Source organism: Bactrocera oleae, chromosome 3, assembly GCF_042242935.1.
Source record: "Bactrocera oleae isolate idBacOlea1 chromosome 3, idBacOlea1, whole genome shotgun sequence".
Classification (NCBI taxonomy): Eukaryota; Metazoa; Arthropoda; class Insecta; order Diptera; family Tephritidae; genus Bactrocera; species Bactrocera oleae.
In genome coordinates, this window is record NC_091537.1 from 13,618,651 (window position 1) to 13,641,035 (window position 22,385).

A 22,385-nucleotide genomic window follows, 5' to 3' on the forward strand; every position below is an offset into this window, starting at 1 on the left:
CTGCGCTGGCGTGAAGAGCAGCCAACACTGCCGCGCGCTGCTAAGCAGACAGCGGGGCGGACAGGCGCGCGCACAGGGTGTAACAACGAGCTAACAGCCAGCCTGCTAGCCACCTCTGACACCAATTCAATTAACATTTTTATTGCACAATTGCAGCGCTAAGCAATGAAAATTCGTCACAGTCGCGCGCAAAAGTCGCAAGTGTTAATGAAAAAATATTGTGTGGCATTTTTTTTTATTTTATATTATTTTACGTGTTTACACGTTGTTGTGCCGCAACAATGTGTGCATAAATGTGCGCTAATGCTATGAGGAAGGAAATACAGTGTGATTCAAGAAATTTTTCACAAATTAAATGAAATTGAAAATTTAAATATTTTAGAGGTAGAAATTAATTCGGAAAAAAATTTAAATTGTTGCAACATTTTTTACTTGCCACAGCAATTTGTCTGTGCACATTTTTTTTATTTGCAGCAAGCAACATCGCGTGAAAACTTTTGTGTGAAAAATAAGTGTAGCGTTGCGAACTTTCGTGCTGTCACTCGAACATGCGCGCGCTTAACAACATACAAAGTCAAATAAAGTGCAACCACAAAACGAGCAAATGCAGAAAAAACCAAATAAATGTACCACAACAAAGCAAGTGAAATAAAGAAAATTCTCAGTTTAACATTTTGTGCATGTGTGGGTAGTTAAGCGCGCTTATGTGCCGGGATTAAGCTAATTAATCTTGCGCGAGGTGTGTAAAGTCGACTTTAATGCGCTGCCACTGACGTCAATTTATCTGCAAACCAAACTAAAATACAAGCGTCGCATAGACCGACTAAATTTGCAACATGTTATCACAGGAAATGCATAATTGTGGCAACTGTAGCACATGCTGGTGAATATTTGTGGCATGCTCAACGGCCTGTGTGCTGCAAATTGAATTAATCGCTGCATTTTGTGCAACTAACTAGAGTATTTAATTTGGCTGGGAAAATGCGCCGCGCGGAAGCTCTTCATTATGCTGAAACGTTTTCGTGAGTTAAATAAACAAACAAATTGTGCAGTTAGGCAATATATAACTATAACTTACTAATAGAAAATCTGTATAGAAACGGAATTAGTTGTTAATAGTCCAAATTGGTACCAGTGGTGATCGGTGTATTGATTCCATAAAAATTAAAAAAAAAAAATGTTAAGCCGGTTCCGAATGGGTATGAGTTTTTGAATAATCCATTGGCTGTCACGGATTGACAACTACTACATAAAACATATCTTTTACAGTTAAGAATTTATTGTTAGTTAGAAGTTAATAGATAGCTGTTAGCCGTGAATTGTAGCAGACCTAACCTAAGAAACGAATTCGAGTTCCACTTAAGGGCTTATATCCACTTGTGAATTTCAAAAAATCGATTTTTTGTTTAAATATCGAATGTAAATACATATATTTGGAAATATTCTCAGTTAATTTGAAGTTGATGCGACAAATCGTTTCGGAGATGTGAGCGTATTCGTAAGAATTTTGTAATATAGTGTAATCGACTTCGAATCGCGTTTTCCTTGAAATGCTGTTTTCAGAGTAAGTGAGTAAAACTACTCCAAAACAGCTCAAGCAATCAACTTGACATTTTCACACCACCTTCTTAAAAATACTGGTTCAGGTATAAAAATTACGCCACTCTATGTGAAAATTTTTTCGCAAAAAACTACTTTTTCTTGGAAAGCCACCATTTTGTCCAGAAATCAAAATTTTGTCTAAACCTTTGCTGATTATCTGTATACGTTTCGTCGTTTAAGCAGAAAAATCTTCCTCATCGTCAATGACTTTTTCGCGGAAGACCTACTGGAGTCCGGCTACGGGATCAAGGGAATGTAAAATTTTCCAAAATGAATTACTCATTATTAAATAAATTAAATATTAAATTTTAAATAAATTAAAATGGATGTCTGACGACGCACCTTAGCCTTTAGAAAGCCCATTGTGAAATGCCCCTGATGTATTTCATCGGTACAACAAGTTTTATAAGTTTTATTTGTTCAACCTTCGAGATATCGTCAAGAAACCTTTCGTCAATAGTAGCGATTGTTTTACTATACCAAGCCTTGCATTCCCATAAAAAATGTTCTATAGTCTTTTCTTCGTTTACCTGCTGACAGCTTCTACAACAGTCGTTGTATGGTATACCCAGTCTGCTGTCACGTGACCTGTATACGCTCCCACTAGAGTCTTATGCCATTAATTTTGAATTTCAATCGTCGATTGACTCCACCGAGACTCAGCTATATCTATAATATGACTTTCGAATTCTAACGAATTCTTAGAAGTTGTCAGAGGCCCACAGAGTTCTTATTTTCCGATTCTAGTTGTAGGGTGGTGCCTGCTCTAGCTAATTAATCTGCTTCACAATTACCAGGGATATCACTATGTTCTTCAACCCATTGCAGATTTATCATGAAATTGGATGTTAGATATATTAAGAGCATTCCTTCACTATCTTTGACAAAGCCCTACTATATTTTAGTGTTTTCATAGCCACTTGGCTATCTGCATATATAAAGATATTCATTGTTGTGAGCATAGATTTGTCAGAACAAGAAGGCTTTCTTTACTTGCTGTGATCTTCCTTAACCTCAAAGAAACTGCAACGTTGTCCCTGTAGTTTTTAAGGCTCTGCTTAACTTACTGTCGGCTCGTGTTTTATTATATAAGGAAATGTGTTAGTTTAGACCGATTTTGTTCAAACTGAGGGTAATTTAACAAATAAATTTGTATTTGGGTTAATCTTTGACTAGATATAAGTCAAGTCAATAATTATATCGGACTAAATTTAGTCAGAAAACAATTTAAAAAGAACTTAAGATCCTTTCATTAAATCTTTTTTATAATTTTTTGTTTTTTTTATTTATATTTTTTTACATTATTTTTGGACTACCTATAAGAGTAGAGCGTGTAGTGATTCAGAGAATATCTGCCACACATAACATAAAATTTTAAATTATTTCCCTTATTATTATATAGAGCTCTTAAATATTAAGAAATGAATGTCAGAATGAAGCCATTATTATTGTGCTCACAATAAAATTGAGTTCTATTATTTGTTTCACGGCGTTGTCGCGCAAAAATTCGTCAGGACGCGCGTTCTGCCGCTTAGCTCAGTCGAGACGTCATTTATTACACCCACCAGAGCTGTCAGCACTGTCACAAAGGTTGCAGCCACTGTCAGAGAGGTATTCATTCACTGCTGCCAGCCGTGATGGCCGTGTGAATGTGTGAAAGACATGAAATTCCTCTAGTATTTCAACGCAATTTATTCTCACTTACCCACAAAAGCCGCAAAAAAATTCGTACGCTAGCATATTATTATATTCGCACCGACATTGCTCTGCTTCATTTTCAATTGAGCCGCAGCTTTTGTTCACCGCTGAATAAGCGCTGCGGCTGAAGAGCGCGCATGCGCACTCCCTCAAGCGGCTAAATATTTAGTGATATGCGCACAAAAGCATCTTCCGAAGCACACAGTGTGCTATTGGTTGTTGGTTCTGGTCTGCTGGTTGAGGGATTATTTTTTCATGAACCGGCCTCATTAGAATGACGGAAATATTTTGAATAACAAACGCTATTGAATTTGATCTGACCGGCACGATGTGGCGAATGCGACGTCGTCGACCGACTTCGATGACGACGACAGCGGCCAGTCACAAAACAGGAAGACAAATAAAACAACGGGAGCGAAAGCAATAAAAAAAAACAAGCAGCGGCCACAACGGGAGTAGGCAGCAAACAGCATAGAGCAAAGTTTGCGGCGAATGTGTCAAGCGGCCAACTGTACTATACGTGCCACAAGCGGTTGCAAGCAATATTGCACTGCTGCTGTTGCAACGGCATTGCATGCGGCAGCTAAATGAACGCGCCATTGTTGTTGTTGCTGCTATTGTTGTTGCTACTATTGTGGCATGCATACAGCTATTGGTTGCAATGGTTGTTGCAACCACTTGGACCGCTTTCAACTGGTCAACTGCTGTTACCTTTCACGGCGCATCGTTCTCGCAAAAATGCGCAGCAAGTTGCTGCATGTCGCATCATATGAGACCACAAGCTCGTTGTAGGCATGTTTGTGTAGAGCAACTTTAAATTAAAATTTATGGTTTGCAGCGATTTTTTGCGTTTTCCGCCAAAGTGACGTGATGAGCTGGTCGCCGTTTGTTATATCGTGCTGCATACTACACTTAGGGTGTTCTATACATCCTACATACATGCTTAGCTACATGTTGTTGTAGTTGCTAATATGTTTGCGAACGACTGTTGTTGGCAGTTAGCGGCTGTAATGTATGTTGCTCTAGCAATTTCAAATATTTGTCTATGGTGAATATTAGGGTGGTCTAGTGATTACGACAAAATATTTATGTGCCCATTATATCTCAAATGGATAATTGGTGTAAACTCTTTTTTTTTGTATTCTCGCAACATGTTGTTACAGTGGCCTATAGTGTTTCGAGTCATTTGTTTCATAACCATGCCCATTCCCCAAATAAGAGTTATGTTGAAAACTACTAAAAGTACGATTACCCAATAAATAAGTGCTTCAAAGCAAAATTGTACGGAAGGGCTTCAAGGAGCCAGTATAAAAATTAGTCAATGGGCGTGGCATCGACTAATTTTAGGTAAAATCCTGTATCTAAGGAAAACACCTCGACAAATCCGAACCAAATCCGTTGCTTAGTTTTATTTCGACATTCGATAGTCTCTGAATTGATCAATGGGCGTGGCACTGACCTTTGGATAAATGTCTGTATCTCAGGAACACCTCGACAAATTTAAACCAAATTCGATGCCTAATACTATTTCGACATCTTTATCTTACGTTGTGAAAATGGCCGAAATCGAACTGCAACCACGGCTACTTCCAATCTATTAAAATTTTAAATTCTAACTATTTATTGAATTTTACGGTATATAAATCGATAAGCATTGACTTCATTGAAATAAAACTAAAAAATAATACCCTTAAGGTATGCCTAAAAATTGTCGAAATCGGACCATAACTTTTCAAGCCCCCAAATACCGAATATGCTGAATCCAGTATCTATGGTTGATTTTTTACCGAAAAATATCGGAAATCTTTGAAATATATTATTGAAATTCGGATAGACTATTTTTCCGCAAATAATGTGCCCTCGTGTCCAAACTGGGTAAATCGTGTCAATACTTCTCTTAGCCCACATATACCTTGTAAAAACATTTTCGTACTTCCTCTTGACTTTATATTGTATATACCGGTCAATATGTGAGATATTTCAAAGAAAATAAGTTAGCATCTCTCTCTAATAATAGTGAACCAACTAGCCTAGCTTCCATATATCAAATACTGAAACTTAAAAGTTCAAAATTCTTGAATACACCAACCTAGTATGCTCTCGTCGGAATGTATCGCTTTGCAAAACCACAAAGAAGCTTAGAAATAAAACTTTGAAATTCATTATAACAAATATTAGTTTTCAAAGCATACACAGTCGGCATTAGCCGCTGTGCAACACAATCAAATCATTGCCAAACACTTGATGAGTTTACGATTGATGTGGTCAAGCTCGGCCTATGTATTATATGAAAAAGTGTGCTGCAGGCAGTTATCGCAGCCATTGTTGCAATTTTATGTTTGTTGTACAAGTTTGAGCTGGCTCTATGGAATGCTGTAGTAGGCGCACGTGTAGGTATATGTATGGGTGTCAGCGCGCTTTGCAAATATTGCATCGTGTAAATTATGGTGATTTATCTGACTACAAAAAGCTGGTGCTGGCATTGATGCCACTGCGGCAGTTGGCTTTTGTTAGACCATAATACATTTTAGTTGTGCTGAAATCAGTTGAAAGCATGTCGCGTTACACGTCCTTGAGGAGTTGTGAGACAGTTGACTATTAGAATTTTGACATTGTCAAAAGTTTACCGTTGCCTGTAGCTCAAAGGGATGCACGCGCTTGTATAACGGAGTGTATGTGCGCTTTTCATTTATTACAAAGCTGCAGGTCTTATATTTAACGAATTTTAGTTCCAATTGAAATGTCGAGAAATGTGTGATTTTTATAACAGCTATATGATATTCAATTACATAAAGTTTTTTTCAATAAATTTTTGAATTTTTACAACATAAAAAATAGTAAGTACTTAGCTTGCCTTTTATATTTCGGGATATGGCAACCCAAGTGTTGCACTCTGGCAACTCACAACTTTATTGTAAAGTAAGCGATATTTGTGTTGTTTACAGTAACTTAAAATATTCATATCGGCCAAAAAATATATTTAAATTGCGAACCTTTACGTGTGATTATTTTTTACAACTTTTGATGTAAACTAACCCAGCAACAGCGCATTGATGAACTTAATTCATTTTTTACTATGAAGCTCTATCAGGGACCAGTGTTTATCGGTGGTATGGTGAATTCAATCGAGGTCGTAGGTCACTCCATGACGAAAATCATGGGGCTCCTTCAAAATCAGTTACTGTTCCGGAAACTATTGATGATGTGCGCAAACTGATATTGCAAATCGTCATGTGTTCTGCTGTGAGATTGAGACAACTGTAGACATTAGTGAAACCAGCATACATTCAATATTGCATGAAGTTCACGTGTTGTTCACATTGGATGTCACACAATTTTTCAATCACCTAAAAAAAGGCTCGTGTCGATTGGACGAGAAAAATGTCAACAAAATTCGATAGCGGTGCCGTGAAACACGTCTATGACATCGTGACAGATCGTGATCGAAGATGAGCCGAATCCAACAAAAGTTGTTCGCGCACGAAGTATTTCCAAGCAAATGATTGCCAGTTTTTTGGAAATACTGGACATGTGGCAACCATACCACTAAAAAATGCAGAACAGGAAATTCTGAGTGGTACACAACCATTTGTTTACCAGTTGTCTTTTAAGAAGTCAGGAAAACCAACCGCTAAAGATGGATAACTCTTCACCACGACAATACGAGCTCGCACACATCGACTAAAACAACTGGATTTTTGAGCACCTAAAACATTGATTTGATGAGTCATCAACCTTATAGTCCTCACTTGGCACCAAATGACTTCTTTTTATTCTCGTACGTAAAAAATAAACTAAAAGGTCAATGTTTTTCGACACTTGAATAGACGGTTGATGTGTTCAGAACGCATAGTTTGGAGATACCTGATTCAGAAAGGCAAAAGTGCTTCGACAATTGATTCAAAGGCATGCAAAAGTGTATAGATTTTAATGGAGAATAGCTTGAAAAACAATAAAGCGATTTTCGATCATAATAATATTTTTTTTGGCAACCCTCATATAATAAATAAAAAGAAAATAAAGTTTCATGAAATAATTTAAAATTTTAAAAAAAATTTTTTCAAAAGTAAAATTTAAATATTTTAATATTATAATTCTAAATTTTATTGTTTTTTTCAAAATGTCAACGTTGAAACTTTTTTGCATTCTAATTATTTACTCGACTCAAAGTGCCTTTCAAGCCTCATATATATAGTACAAGTATATATATTTTAAAGGTAATAATAACTGGACCAACAAGCAGCAGAACAACAACAACAAAAAGTTGTTGCATACACGAGAGTGAAAAATTTTCCCACTAAACAAATAGAAGAACATTCCATAGTTTATAGACTCGCTTATTCATACATTTGTTTGCGAGTATGTCTACCACAACCCGCTTATTTATTGATATAGCGACAAGCTGCCTTCTGTGCAAGTAAAAAGCTACATATGTAACCAAACATAAGGCATGCTTGATCTGAGCCGCGGCAATACATGCAACCAGCGCTCATTGTGTTGCCAACTGCGGCGCAGCAAAGACATCGATCAGCAACAGTAGCAAAAGCGCGGCGTGTAACGAGTAACGAGAAAAAAAACCGGCAGCGCTTGCAACAGCAGAGATACTTAAGCCAATAGCAAGACACACATACAAATACAAACTCCAGCTGTACGTAGTTGCATGAAGCTAGAACGCGGGGATTCTGTCGAAGCATAAAAAGCGCAAAATTGCTCAAAATGTTGTCAACGCCATGGCGCGGGCTGCCAATTGTTGCTAACATTGCGTTTAACAGCTACGCTTAGAACCAGCAGTTTTCAGCAACTATTATGTGAAAGCATTGTTGTTATTGTTGTTGAAGCACATCATCGTCATCATTAGCCGTTCGGAACAGCGATTACCGCTGCTGATGCTTATGCTGCTGTGCTGCTGCTGCTCTTCTATGTAAGTGCCATGCTGGCGTGCAGACCAACACACACACACACATGTTTACCATTGCATTTGTATGTATGGTATGTGCATGTGTGTTGTTGTTGCGTGTGTGTGTGTGTGTGCATGTGGTCAGTTTGCATTAGATGCGTGTTAGTTGCCAATGCCAGCCGCTGGCAGCCAGTTGCTTCAGCAATAACAACATGCAGATTGCCATTGCCGTTGGTTGTTGTTGTTGCCAGAAGCTTGTTGTAGCGCTAGCAAAATGCCGCAGGCCACAACAACATGTATATGTTTAGCTGTGTACGCGCCATGATAACTGCCTGCACTCACGCGTGATCTCCTGCTACTCGTAATATGTTGTTCCAACAACGACAACTCAAAGATGTACAAGTATTGCGGAAAGAAGAGTTGATTGAGTAAGAAAAAGTACTGCATTTTATTATTGCACATTTCATTAGTAGCAATTACATATTACTCGCTGTTATACATGTGTACAACTGTAGAGATCTTGCAAGTAGAGACGCGGCATGAAGATGATACCAAGCATTGTTGCAAAGAAACTGTAACTGCAACTTGACTTGCAAACGCGTAAAAATAATTTGTAAATAATTCATAAAGAAAACGTATTTTCAACATGCTCTCACATTTATAATATTAAAAGTTTTTTTGAGATGAGTAGTGAGCTTTCGAAAAGCTTTCATACCGTACTAATATGATTTGAATTTAAATTGGGTGCTATATGAATTGAAGCCAAGAGACTTTGAAAGACAATTTTGCATGTTAGAAATGCCGCTTGAACGCTACAAAAAGAAGTCGTTTTTACTTCGGATTCTAATTGATGATGAATAACGGATCCATTACGACAACCTGCTGTGTGTTTGGTGGGATCGGAAGGGCATTCAGTATTATGAGCTTCTAAAGTCGAGTGAAAGCACTAATGAGGAACGCTACCGATAATTACCCATCAACCTGAAGCGAACGATTGCCGAAAAAGGTCCAGAATTTACAACTAGACACGATGACAACGGTCGGTCTCATGTTGCAAGATCTTAAAAACTATTTGGAATCAGCGACTGGGAAGTTTTGCGTCACCTGCCTGATAGCCCAGAACTTCCATTTTCTGAATATCATTTGTTCCGGTCGATACAGAACGACCTCACTGGAATACGGTTCACGTTAGAACAGGTAAGTAACACCTTAGCAAAATTTTAAACGTGATCTCTCAGAGGTACAGCTGGCCTATGTTAACATCTAGCTTTTGATCTGTCTATCATTCTTTTGAAGTATTCTCTATATTAGCCCAAGCTCTAAGATGTTTCACGAACTCCACTGCTTCAACTTGCGCTCGTCCATTTTTAATTTTTCCAAAAATCTTCGCCGATGTCAGAGTTTTCATGAACTAATATTTACAGTACATAAAGAAAATATGAGACACTGTAAGGTATTGGTTCTTCGTCTCTCCACCAATTATTTTACTACGTGGACGTTATCGCTAATCAATAGAACTATTATATATTATAAAGATAAAATTGAATCAAAATATCTTTTTGATATAACCTGACATTGGCGGCAGCTGCTTTGCTGCGAAGTGCGCTCTAAGGCTTAGGGAAGGGGTCCGAACTCTCTCCTCCCTCAACTCCTGCTTTTTTCGGCTTACATACCGACGAGGGATATGTGGGTGGGTAGAAGTCACTGGAGAAGAGACGCAGTGAGCTTTTTCATTTCTAGCTTGGCTTGAAGCTAAGAGGAAAGGTTGCAGGGAGAGTTTTCTATAAGGAGCTCTCCGCCAATATTAGCTTTAGGCTACAAGATAAAACTGGCTGTTATAAAGGTGGCAGTAGCCATACTGCTACGAAGTGCAGCCTCTTTCAGCGAGGTGAGTATTAACTCCGACAGCACAGTGGCAATACAAGTGCGGAGCTCGCTAACGGTGCGCTCAAAGCTTTTCAAGGAGTGTCTTATGATCTATTCGTATTAGAGTTTTAGCCAACACAATAGACCGAAGTTCTAAGTTGTCCCAGCGACAACACTGTTAGGATCGATCTCAAAACCTAATCTCACCTAACCTGACGATATTTCCTGGGGTCTGCCGCTACCTCAATTGAAACAAATTATTTGAAATATGAAATTATGAGAAAACTTAAAGGGAAATCTTACTTTACTGTTTCTAACTAATCTATGGTTAGCAATTAGTCAAATAGATATTAGATATCGCGACGTAATAGAATTAGTGATGCAACATTACTTACGATTCCGTGTACGGTTTGAAGAATTGATTAGAAATGAGCTCAGTAAGGAATATGCGAGCAGAGAAAGTCATACAAAGAATATATTACCATATCATATGCGTGTATATACAACAACATCGTGCGGTATATGAGACGGCAGTCGATGAAGTAAACTCGTAGATGGAAGTGTATGCATTAACTTTTGATACAAACCTAATATAATCGTCATGATGGCTGTGACTGCGTTCTGAGCGCGTATACAACCTGTAGACGCAGACACATGAAAACATGTATGAAAAAAGAAACAGAAGTAGTTGCCACAGCGAAAGAGTCATGAGTGTAACATTAACAAATTACTGTAATTATCAGAATGTATTTTCTTTAGGGGCACAATAACGAAACCACAGAGCATCAACAACAGCTCAGATAATGAATGAAACTGAGATGCAACGAATGAGTAAAGTGCGCAGATAGAAAGGCGCAGTTGAAGCGTAAGATGCCAAAGCAACACGACACATACGCACACGAACAGCACAAATCAACAAGTCAAGTTTCCGCATTATTTTCTTTTTAAATCGCCATCTAGGGCGTTTGCAAGGCAACTTGGAGCACAAAACAACAATAAACCTACACGCGGAGCTATGTACTTAAGGTGCTGTTGTAGCTGTGTTTACTACCGACGAGGGAAACACCTTCTTCCCAGCTTATGATATATTTATGCACATATATGTATGCTGCATTCAATTACAAATACACACATGCGCTTGCAACATGCAAAAATTCTGCAGAGAAAAAAAACAGACAGCGTACTTTGCATATGGCATGGCTGCGCTTGACCAGTCAGCCTACCGGCAACCGTAATAGTACACAGCAACAAACACAACAACAACTGCAGTGAATCTGACCGAAAAGCTGAACGCCAAGTTGATATGATCATTTGGCCATAACGTGTATGCGCATGTGATGATCGCGTCTGCGCAAACTGCGCGCACACAACCAACTGGGAATGCCCAGAAGCACTTTGTGTAGCTGCCCGCCCGCTTGGCGCTGCACTGCGCGCCTCTTCTGCTTTCTAACTCACACTGACTCCACATGGCTGCTGCAGCTCAAATTCCAAAACATTAAGATTATCTTTTGCGCACTCACTCAGCTTGCCGCAAAAAGACAGCTTTTACTTGCCGTAAACAATCATGATGCTTACCATGTTTTCTTTTATATTTTTTTTTTGTTTGTTGTAAAACATTCATATACATATTTTTCATATTATTATGCATCGGCACCACTCACCTGTATCCATGGCGACCAGCGTCAGCGTGTACTCAGCCTTTGCCTCACGATCCAATGCCCGCAGCAATGATATTTCGCCTGTCGATGCATTTATGCGAAATAGATCTGTATCGCCTTCTTTCAGAAAGTAGCGCACTTGCGAGTTAAAAGGCGGCGTATCAGCATCGTAGGCCTCCACTGTCAGCACATAGCCGCCATTAGGCGGTATAACATTCTCCATCACATACGCCAGGTAGGGGGAGTGCAGGAATGTGGGCGGATTGTCATTGATGTCCATGATGATGATAGTCAGTTCGGCAGTGTCGTAGCGTGTCTCACGCTGCTCCACACCATGCTTAGCCGCACCGGAGACCGCTACACCACCACCGCCAACAACACCACTGCCGCCAACAACCACATTCCCGCCACTCGCAGCGCCTACTTTGCCGCCTATCTGCAGCTGTGCGGCTGCAGCCACGACATCGGCGGCACAGTCTTCAGCGCGCACCGTCAGCACATAACGCGACTTACGCTCATAATTCAAATTCTTTGCGACGCGCACAGCACCTGAGTCTTCGCTTATGCTAAAGTCGCGGTTATCATCGCCGGCAGCGATTGAGAAGCGTACACGTCCGTTGGCGCCTTCATCTATATCGGTTGCGGCAACTTGCAACACCATTGCACCGATGCTGGCATTTTCCGGTACCGAAGCGGAATACTGTTTGGGATCGAAGACGGGACTATTGTCGTTTTCGTCCAGTATGCGTACGGTAATCTGCATATGCGTGGCTTGTGGTGGTTCGCCGCGATCTCGTGCGGTCACGTTGAGCAAGTAACTGGCGCGTAGTTCACGATCCAAGCGTCCCGCTACGCGTAGTAGGCCGTCTACAGCGCCTAACGTAAAGGGTATATTATTTTCGTCGTCATAATCGTGGTTTGTGACTGCCGATTTTTGGCCATCGAGCAAATATTCGATATAACCGTTGCGACCCTCGTCGCGATCGATGGCTTTAACGACCATAACCACAGTGTTGGGTGCGATATTTTCGAGCACACTTGTTTCGTTAGGTGAAGTGAAGCTCGGCGCCTCATCGTTGACATCCTTCAAAACGATTGTGACCTGTGTAAATAAGTATAGGAAAGCGATTTTATTAGTATTTTAGGTAAGAAAAAATTTTGCGGAAGTTTTAAATGAAAGTTCAATATTTTCATTTTAACTCGAAACGTATGTATGTATATTAAAGAAAAATATGCTTTCTGTTGAACACATTTTATATGAAATTATTTACGAAAAATACAGTTTCTGTCAGAAAAGTGAAAATAATTTTATCAAATACAGATGTAATAGTATTAGAAAGCGACAAGAGCTTTCTTGGGTCGATTCAACACAATGTGTTTTATGACACGATAGACTCGTACCAAAAGTCTTGAACTTTCGTAAAAACGCGCAGGCAGCTACTGTTCTTTAGAACTAGAGCATGGGTGCTTTTTCTTTCAAGCACATCGGCTTTGCAATTTGCGGCAATTCCGCTGTGGCCAGACATCCAGACAAGTTTGATATGGAAGTAGCTTGATGTTACTGCTAGTGAAGTCATGCACTCCTTACCTAGCTTTGAGCTCACTATTGAAGTGGATGCATAGCTCCCTAACAGAAGCCGCACTTCGGAGAAGTACACCCACACAGTACAGTAGTTTTTAATATTTTTAAATTTTGTTTTTTTATTTTTTTCTGTGCTCTTGCCACATTAATAAATAACTGATAAAAAAAACGATGGTAAAAATATCGATTGTCTTATTTTATGACACTATAAAAATTACCTAAAATTCATATATCTTGACTTGAACACCCACTTAAGGAGTAAAGAAGAAGATGTGTATAATAAATAATGTATTCCTTGAAATAGTTTGGCGATCATCAATTTTGAAATTTAACGAAGACGCATTCATATAGAAAAAATATATTTATCTTTATTCTCCAGTTTGATAAGATTTTCTACTGCTTTAAAAGTATAACTCATCTGAACTTTCTGCTAGTCACTGCGCTGCAACTATTTTAGTTCAATTTGCTGCCTCAAACTAAACGGAAAGTATGAAGGACTTTAATTACAACAATAATAAAAAGAACGCAACGTATAAACCTTTTGCGATTTCTAGCCAAATGCTGCAAAATAAAAATCATAACAGCCGAGTCACGAACGGGTTCACAAGCAAAAAAGCAGATGCTGCATTGGAGCCGATAAACGCTTTACGATAAGCGACTGCTGTTGGGGAAAATGTGAGAACATTTTTAATAAAATTGTTTGCAATAAAATTAAATCTGTGCGCAACTGTAAAAAGGTAGCGGTAGCCAAAGCAAAGGCAACAGCAACGGTACACATAGGACAGCCGGCGCGAAAAACAAAAGCAAAATCTGGAAGCTTTCTCCCAGGCAGACGCAGGCGTTAATAGCACAGGAAAAGTTACGTAGGCGCCGACAAAAACTAAAGCATGCATATCAAAGCAGGAAAGGAGAGAGCTGTAAGGAGGTAGCGTGCCGTTCGCAACGTACGACAAAGCTGGCGTTGCCGTTGACGAAAAAACCAACGCAACATCGCACTCATTTAGGCTTTAATGCAATTTCTAATTGCGAACGATTTATTAACATCAACAGCATCAATGGCGGTTGCCACTAATATAACGAAACAACAACAACAACAAAAAAAAAATAAAAAACAAAGAGCAGCCAACAACAACCGCGAAGCAATCGCAATAAATTTGTTGTAGCGCATTTCGCGCGCACTTTGTTGCATGCAGCCGCTGCGGCCATTTTGCGGTTTTTTGCTTTTGTTGCTGTTGCAGACAGCAATTGCCGTTGCTGGCATTGGTTGCGATGGCACTTACAGCGCCTTAAGCTGCAGCAATTCCTTTAAATTTGCAAATCTATTCGCTGTGGACATTAACGAAAATTTATTAGCTTCATTAAAATTTGCTTTAACCGCCGCAGCAGCAGTGGCAGCAACAAAAGCTGTGGCAAGGCGAGGCAGACGTCGCTGCACCGTGTGGCCGCTGCAAAGTTGCAACGTACGCCAATCAAAATAAGCACGAAAAGCCAACAAAAAATACATACGTGCAATAGCAAGCGCATGTTGTAGGGGCGACAAAGCGCCGCGCGGTGTGGCATCAATGCTGGAAAGTGTAAAATAAGCATAAGAATAACTGCCGTAGATATTAAGTGGCGATAGCTGAACCCAAAAGCGTACGGCTGTGCAACATACAACAGCAGTGTGCGCATTTGCACATCACACAAACAACAAAAACAACGCATAACGCATGAAAATCAAATTTAAGCAGCGTTTGGCGTAAAAAATGGCGACTCCAAATAACCGCACATATAGTAAAATCACATATCGCCTGGTTGCTGGCTGCAAACTGCTGGTGGTGGAAAGCGCACAATGTCAGTGTCAGCAGCGGTCAAAGCAGTTAAAGGCAAACATCAACTGATGCACACACACACGCTTAAGGACTGCACATTAGCGCACGTGTGTGCTTTTCTCACATTTTCCACTTTTTTACAAAAAACAAACATAAAAAAAAAATTTGGCTACAAACCATTGCCACGCTTGTGGTTGCATTTGAAAGGTAGCAATATAAATGAAGTTGCTCGCAGATTTCTAATGAGAGATTTTCATATTATTAATGAAGTTGTTGCATATTTTCCGCGAACGCTATACACGAGTAATGGTCAAATAGATGGCAGGCCACATGCCACCAACAACAAATATGACAAACAATGACAACAACTGAATTGAGTAATGCGCAGCAAAAACAAAATACACTTGCTACATGCGCTATGTGCGCATATATTTGCTTGCAACATGCGCACTGGCAGTCGCCACTTGCACTTGCACATGTGAGTGAGGGTTTCCAATGCGGCGACAACCTGTGGTGCAATGCGCAGCTAACCAACGCAACGCCTACTTACCGCTATAGAGCGCTGGCGAGTAGAATAATGCAGATGTATATGCGCAGATATGTAAAAGCATTAATTTTGTGTGAGTCTAAGAATTCGCGAAGACGCTGCAGTTGTATTATATATAAGCAAGGTAATAAAAAAAATCATATTTTAATAGCGAAAGCTTTGAATTGTGTTATTGCAATTTGGAAAACAATTTTTCAGGCGCCTCGTAAGTACTTGGGTATAGACGCTTAAGTAATATTTGAAGTTAAAACTCAGTCACTAAGTGGTACCAAACTTGATTTTTGGCTGCTATGACTATTGACTTCAACAACAAATTTTTCTCAATTGTTGAAATATCAGGAAATAATTTGGTTTCAGTTTCAGTCGAAGGACCCTGATGACATCATTATATTAATAACGAAACATATTTTTCAAACAGCCGCCATTTTGTGAAAATTTTTTTTTTCTCCAAAATCCTCTTGTAGTGCTATAACTACATTCTTCTTCTTTAAGGATCACTCATTAATTTCCATTTCGGGTTACTGGGAGTGCTGATATCCTGCACACAAGGTCACGCCATTTTTCTTATCAGTCCCCACTTTGCCGTCCTGGGATTTTTTTGAAATTTTGTTTTTTCTTAATATTATAATTGATTTGTACTCGTTAAATATTAATAAAAAACATATAAAAAAATGTATGGTAAAAATATTTCTTGTTTTTTTTTATCACGTCCGAAAAAGAGACTAAAATTCGGGCTTCTAAACCAGAATACCCTCTTAAGGATGCGTTTATACCGAAGGCCAAAAAAAGCTCTCATGTTTTTGCCAAGGATTTCAGACCCATCAGCCTCGTTTCTGTTGAAAAGACTCATGTTGGAGAGACTCATGGATCTGTACACTATGAGCAGAATATCGAGGGGTAAACTATTAAAGTCTACATGAAACGCAGGTTGGGCGACACTGCTTTGCACGATTTAGTGTCATGGCTGGAAGAAGCCCTTAGGTACAAGGAATTTGCTGTAGGTACATTTATCGACATCGAGGAGGCTTTCAATAATGTGCGGCCGGAGGCGGTGGTAACAGCGCTCGCAAAGTTTGAGGTGAATTTGAACCTCAAGCACCTTATATTATATATTATATAATATTCCCTGGGACAGAACGGTCGTGGCGTAGTGCAAAGACATCCCGAAAGGTTAACAGCGGCACCCAGGTGATGGATTACTTTCCACACTGCTTTGGATCTTGATAGTCAATGACCTACTTATAGAACTTGAGGAACGAGGCTGTCACTCTTAATACTAAAGGAACATTGCTCTTATAATTAAAGGAACATTTCTAAATAGAAGCGACTTAGCCGTCAACCCAAGTGAAACTGAAATGGAGTTATTTACCAGAAGAACTTGCCTACCTCCTCGTACGGAGACTCACATCTTCGATCTGTGGAAAAGGTAAAATATCTAGGTCTTATTCTTGAAAGAAAGCTTTCAGGGACTAGGAATATGTGGATGGTGAGAATTCGCTGGAGGAAAGCGTTGTCTTGAACAATAACGCATGCCAAATTTCGTGAAGATATCTTGTTAAAAAAGGTTTTCAATGCAAGAATTTGTTCTTGCTCAGTCAGTTTGTACGGCAGCTATATGCTATAATAGTCCGATATCACTAGTTCCGACACTTTCAAAGGCAGTATCTTAGTGAAAAAAGAAGTGCAGCTGTGACCACAAGACACTCCACTATACTATACGCCACCATTAGATTCGAAACGAAACATACAACATGGCTGAATTCGAATGTTGCAAGTTATTGCATACACACGCACAAACACGAAATAATATTTCACCTTTCTTGCAGCGAACACGCTCGTACTCTACATTTACCTTCTGTAAATATATATATTTATATATTATATATACTCGTAAGTATATGTATATATTGTTGGTGGTGTACATAAATATTTATTTGATACCACTCACTTTGCCCACTTTAAGTGAGTGCAGTGCAAAGTGATTTTTCTCTTGCGTTCTTATTCCGATTTTTCCGCATTGCTTGTTGTTGGTTTTGGCAACGGTATCAGCTGTAAAATTTAAATAAATTACAGCAATAAAAAAGATAAACTTGAAATTTGTTACAATGCGCCAAGCAGCAGCAGCAAAACTAACAACAGCAACAATCAAAAGGTTTACAGCCACTCATCTGTACGATGCAATGGGTGAAGGTAAGTCGTGCTGTTTCGCTTACACATTCGTAAAGAGTGTTTCGGAAACGTAGCCGCGCGAGCACATGCAGCTCAATGTAAAGAATGACTTTAATTAACTGATAACTGTGAATATGTACAACTGTACGAATGCGAATAACTCATGCTGTGCGCGGGGCAAGAAGGATATGGAAGCTATGCTGCGCAACAAGGATGGGGAATGCGAGTGCAAGCAATGCTAAGGGACTTAAAGCTGCCCAAAAAGCATTAAGAAATTTATGCGCGCGCAAGTGTGTATATATGTGTATATGTGTGTGTTTGCTGGCATTTTCAATGATAAGCAGCATTCGCACTTTTATTATCAAAATACATTTATTATGTGTGTTAATTTGGTACACTCAAAGATGCAGCGGAATTTACGAGATGTGTATGTTTCTACTTATATGTATGGTTTGTGTGTGCCGCTGGTGAAATTTGTTGCTCAAGTTCCTGCAAGAAGGTACTTAGCAAAAACTGCTCGATGGCTGACCAAAATGCAGGTGTAGTATTGGTGAACGGCAAGACAAATATTTTTCAGAAATAAGAAATCGTAAGTATTTCACCTTTTTCAGTATATAACGTCGGACATCAGTTTTTCGTGGAGCTCCAGGTTCGTGAATCATTTTTGAAAATTCGATTCAATATTATTTTAGTTTTGACTTTGTTTAGCATAAAAGTAATGTTTTTGGCACCGAATTTTCTCCGGATGTTTACAGTAAGAAGAAATATTCGTAATTTCTATGAGAAGCAGTCAATGTAGCCTATATATAGTCCATGTTTTTAGACTTAAGCTTCAAAAAGGTCTTGTATCATTTTCCAGTTTAAGCATATTAATAAAAAAGAAAAAAAAAATGTTAACTTTGGTTGCACCGAAGTTATAATACCATTCAAAAATACAATTGAGTTCAACTTGATTTTGATCGGTCAGTTTATATAGCAGCTATATGCTATAGTGGTCCGATCTGAACAATTTCTACGGAGCCTATACCGTTGCTTTGCACAATAATACATGACAAATTTGGTGAAGATATCTTTTCAAATAAAAAATTGTTCCATACAAGGACTTGATTTTGTATGGCAGCGATATGCTATAGTGAACCGATATCGGCGGTTCTGATATGTGTGCATCTTCTTGGTTTGAAAAGGGTGGGTGCAAAATTTCAGATTGATATCTCAAAAACTGAGAGACTAGTTCGTATATATACAGATGGACGGACGGACATGGCTAAATCGAGTTATCTCGTCACGCTGATGTTTTATATATGTATTCTATAGGGTCTCCGACGCTTCCTTCTGGGTATTACGAACTTCGTGGCAAACTGCAAGGAAAAAATGATGAATTCATAAGTGTCATTCTGGCTTTGCGTCACACGATACAACCATTTGCTGGTGGTGTGCAAAATTCATACATGTCATATATATCCGAATATATATCGAAAACCATACACCCATTGGACATCAAAAAGAGGCGGTTGCGAACGAAAATATCAAAAAGATCCACAGAATGGGAATTGGATGACCGAAAAATAAAGTTGATCAAGATAATTGACAGACAGTTGAAGAGGACATGAGAAATTGGTTAAATCGTTCATGAAGAAAAAATTGTTTGAATGAAGCTTCGCATTGCCTACCCGGTCATGATATTCTCCGCATTTTGTGCCAGTGTCTTATTACTGTACTCAAACCTCAACCGAATGACACTTAGTATGATATTTAGCGTCAGTGTAAAGGTATTCGCGAAAACCGCAGCATAATGGAAATATCGATAGTAAACTAACTTCATTACTAAAATCGATTTTCGACAAAAAGGCGTATTTTATACAACTACAAGTTATGCAACTGTGATTGCATTGAAAGATTTTAGCAGTTATCTCTCACAATAAACTCTGACGCCCTAGGCATAATTTCCTACAACGCTAATCCTATAAAGATTTTCTTCTATTTGCCACAGCTCTTTAATGCAAACAGCTCAAGTCGCCTCATTTACCCACGCGCTTATGCAATATTTTCCCACCGGCCATAACTGCATAGCAGCGCGTATTTAACAGATCATCAGCACAACAACAGCCCAACGGCATGGCCGCGTGGCCACTACGTTGGCGCATGCGGAAGGCCTGCTATCGGTAACGATGTGCTGCGCGCCAATTCGCGCAAGATGCGCACCAATTAAAAGCACACATACATGCACGCCGAAGCGCTGCTATGGGCAGTGGGCTAAAATTTGTTGCAAAAATCAAATTTCTGCTTCTATTAACACATAGATACTCGTCTACATATATATAGGGTAGGTACATGGGTGTTGTTGTTGAGGAAGTGATTGCACATCGTAGCATATTATTTCTCTATTCCATTCTATTGCATGCAAATTACCTGTACTGTTGATGATAGACGCTGTTGCGGTTGTTGCTCTACATATTGTTGCTGCCGGTGTTGCCGTTGACGTCGCTGTTGTTGTTGCTGCTGCACGAAGGCGCCTTCGTGGTATGCATTTGTTGTTGTGCTTGTTGTTGGAAATTCTTGAGCGCAATCTCTTGCGGTTACAATTAAATTGTATGAACTTTTCGTTTCTCGATCAAGTTCACGGCGTGTACGTATCGTACCGTTGGCAGCAATTTCAAAGTCGTTATTATCATCGCCCGACGTAATCGCGTACTCGATGCGCCCGTTATCGCCTTGATGGAGTGGAAAAATGAAAATGCAGAAAAAAAAGTTAGTTGATATAATAAAATATTGGAAAAAATCTAAACACTAAAACAACAAGAAAAAAAAAAGAAACACAATGCAACAAAATGTAAGCGCAGCCGCAGAGCGACTACTGTTGTCGATTGCGCGTTCGCCAATAGCTACACCACGACACATACATGAATACAAATACGAACGCGCTTTCGGCTGGCTGGTTAGCTGTCTACTTAGCTCGTCAGTAGCGGCAAAAATTGTTGCTGTCGCACTGTTTGCGGCATGCCAGGCAAGGCGCTGACTTGTAGCTATTTTGTAACCTAACCTAGCAAACATCACTTGCTGTTATTGTTTTTGTTGCAGCGCGCGCATATTATTACTGTGGCTAAAATTATAAATTATTTGCAATGCGCAAGCATCAAACTTTCCTTTTGTCTGTGCTCCTGCAGCGTGCGATTTTCACCGTAATTTCGAAATGCGCTGCTTTGCAACAGCAGCTGCCGATCTGCTACTAATATTTTGTGGTATTTTTATATTCTCTTATATTTTCACTCTTGCAACAAGCTTTGCGCAATGCGCCACACTTCCTCACCTCAACCAAGCCAAGCGAAAAAATTGAATTCTGCGGTAAGTGCAGCAGCTGATAATTTGGTGAAAATTATGACGCCTTTTTTAAATTGAAGTTAACTTCGGCTGCGCGCTCGTGTGTGTGTGTGTGTGTTTGTGTGTGTGTGCACCATCATGTTTTCTTATTTGCCTGCGCTCACTCGCCTTCGATCTAACGTCATTTCAGCTATAGCTAACTTGTAATCATAACTGTGCCGCGTTGACTTACTGACTCCTTTTATTGCCTCCTTTTATGTCTGCTTGCCTTTTTGGTGCATGCAACCATGTGGCTTACTGCTTTTGGTTAGCAAATCTGCTGGCACCCACTCAAAAATCATAAATGTGCCATGGCATACATACTTACATATGCATGTATTTATATAGGCACACAGCGTATTGTGTTTGTAGTATTTGAAGGCATCAAAAGTCATGGCATTGCAGCCTTCGACTGCCAGGCAAACTTTATCGCGCAACCCATCACGCTATTCGTCTGTTAGTATTCCTTCTACTACTACTACTACTGATAATCATACTTTCTACGCTGACTGTTGTCTTTCTGCTCTTCAACAATCACCCAGCATCAGCGCACTGTTGTTGCCCCGATTTTTTTTTTTTTTGACAGCTCATTTTGCCATTTTTTATTGTGATAAATTATGATTTGATTTAAAACGGTAACCAACTACTATGGTTTTTCAAAGAGAAGGCGACGTAGGCTTTTGGAAAAGAGGTTTTAATAATATAGCTGGGACTTGATAACTAAACCCTTTTATATTTAGTTTACAGAAGAGAAGACAGCAATAATTCAGTTCATCAAAAATATTTCTTCAAATAAATTTTTTATGTAAAACTTGACGCTTTTCCTACCATAAATGTGTTTCGAAATATAGGGTGTTCCATTTAGAATTTCCTTACGACTATATTTTGCTGTACTTTCCAGATAGAAAGCTTCACTGAGAGTCAGTCTGTTATCGTAAAACTGAAGAATCCCGTATTTAGAATGAAGCCTTTACTGCTAAAACTTGCTTTCATAAGGGCGATTTTAGGAGGTGGTATTATTGTCATATTTATACCTTGTCCAGGGTATATCGTCTTAAAATTTTGTACACGTCCTTTTCTCACAAAGGAGCTGCTCATTTGTTGGAACCGCTGATATCAGATCACTATAGCATAAAGCTGCTGAAAACTTTTTCATTTGACCACTTTTTCAGATACCGCCTTCAAGAAATTTTGCAGA

At 39.2% G+C, this 22,385-nt stretch overlaps 1 protein-coding gene across 1 annotated transcript in view; it reads right to left on the reverse strand.

Moving 5' to 3' along the window:
* The window catches only part of ft (cadherin-related tumor suppressor fat), a 261,828-nt gene that overhangs the window by 24,358 nt on the left and 215,085 nt on the right, over positions 1-22,385 (reverse strand). Inside the window, exons 6-7 of the mRNA XM_036368505.2 lie at positions 20,240-20,541; positions 11,725-12,823 (exon numbers count right to left, since the gene is read on the reverse strand). Coding sequence (XP_036224398.2) covers positions 11,725-12,823; positions 20,240-20,541 — 1,401 coding nt within the window. The remainder of the gene's footprint in view (positions 1-11,724; positions 12,824-20,239; positions 20,542-22,385) is intronic.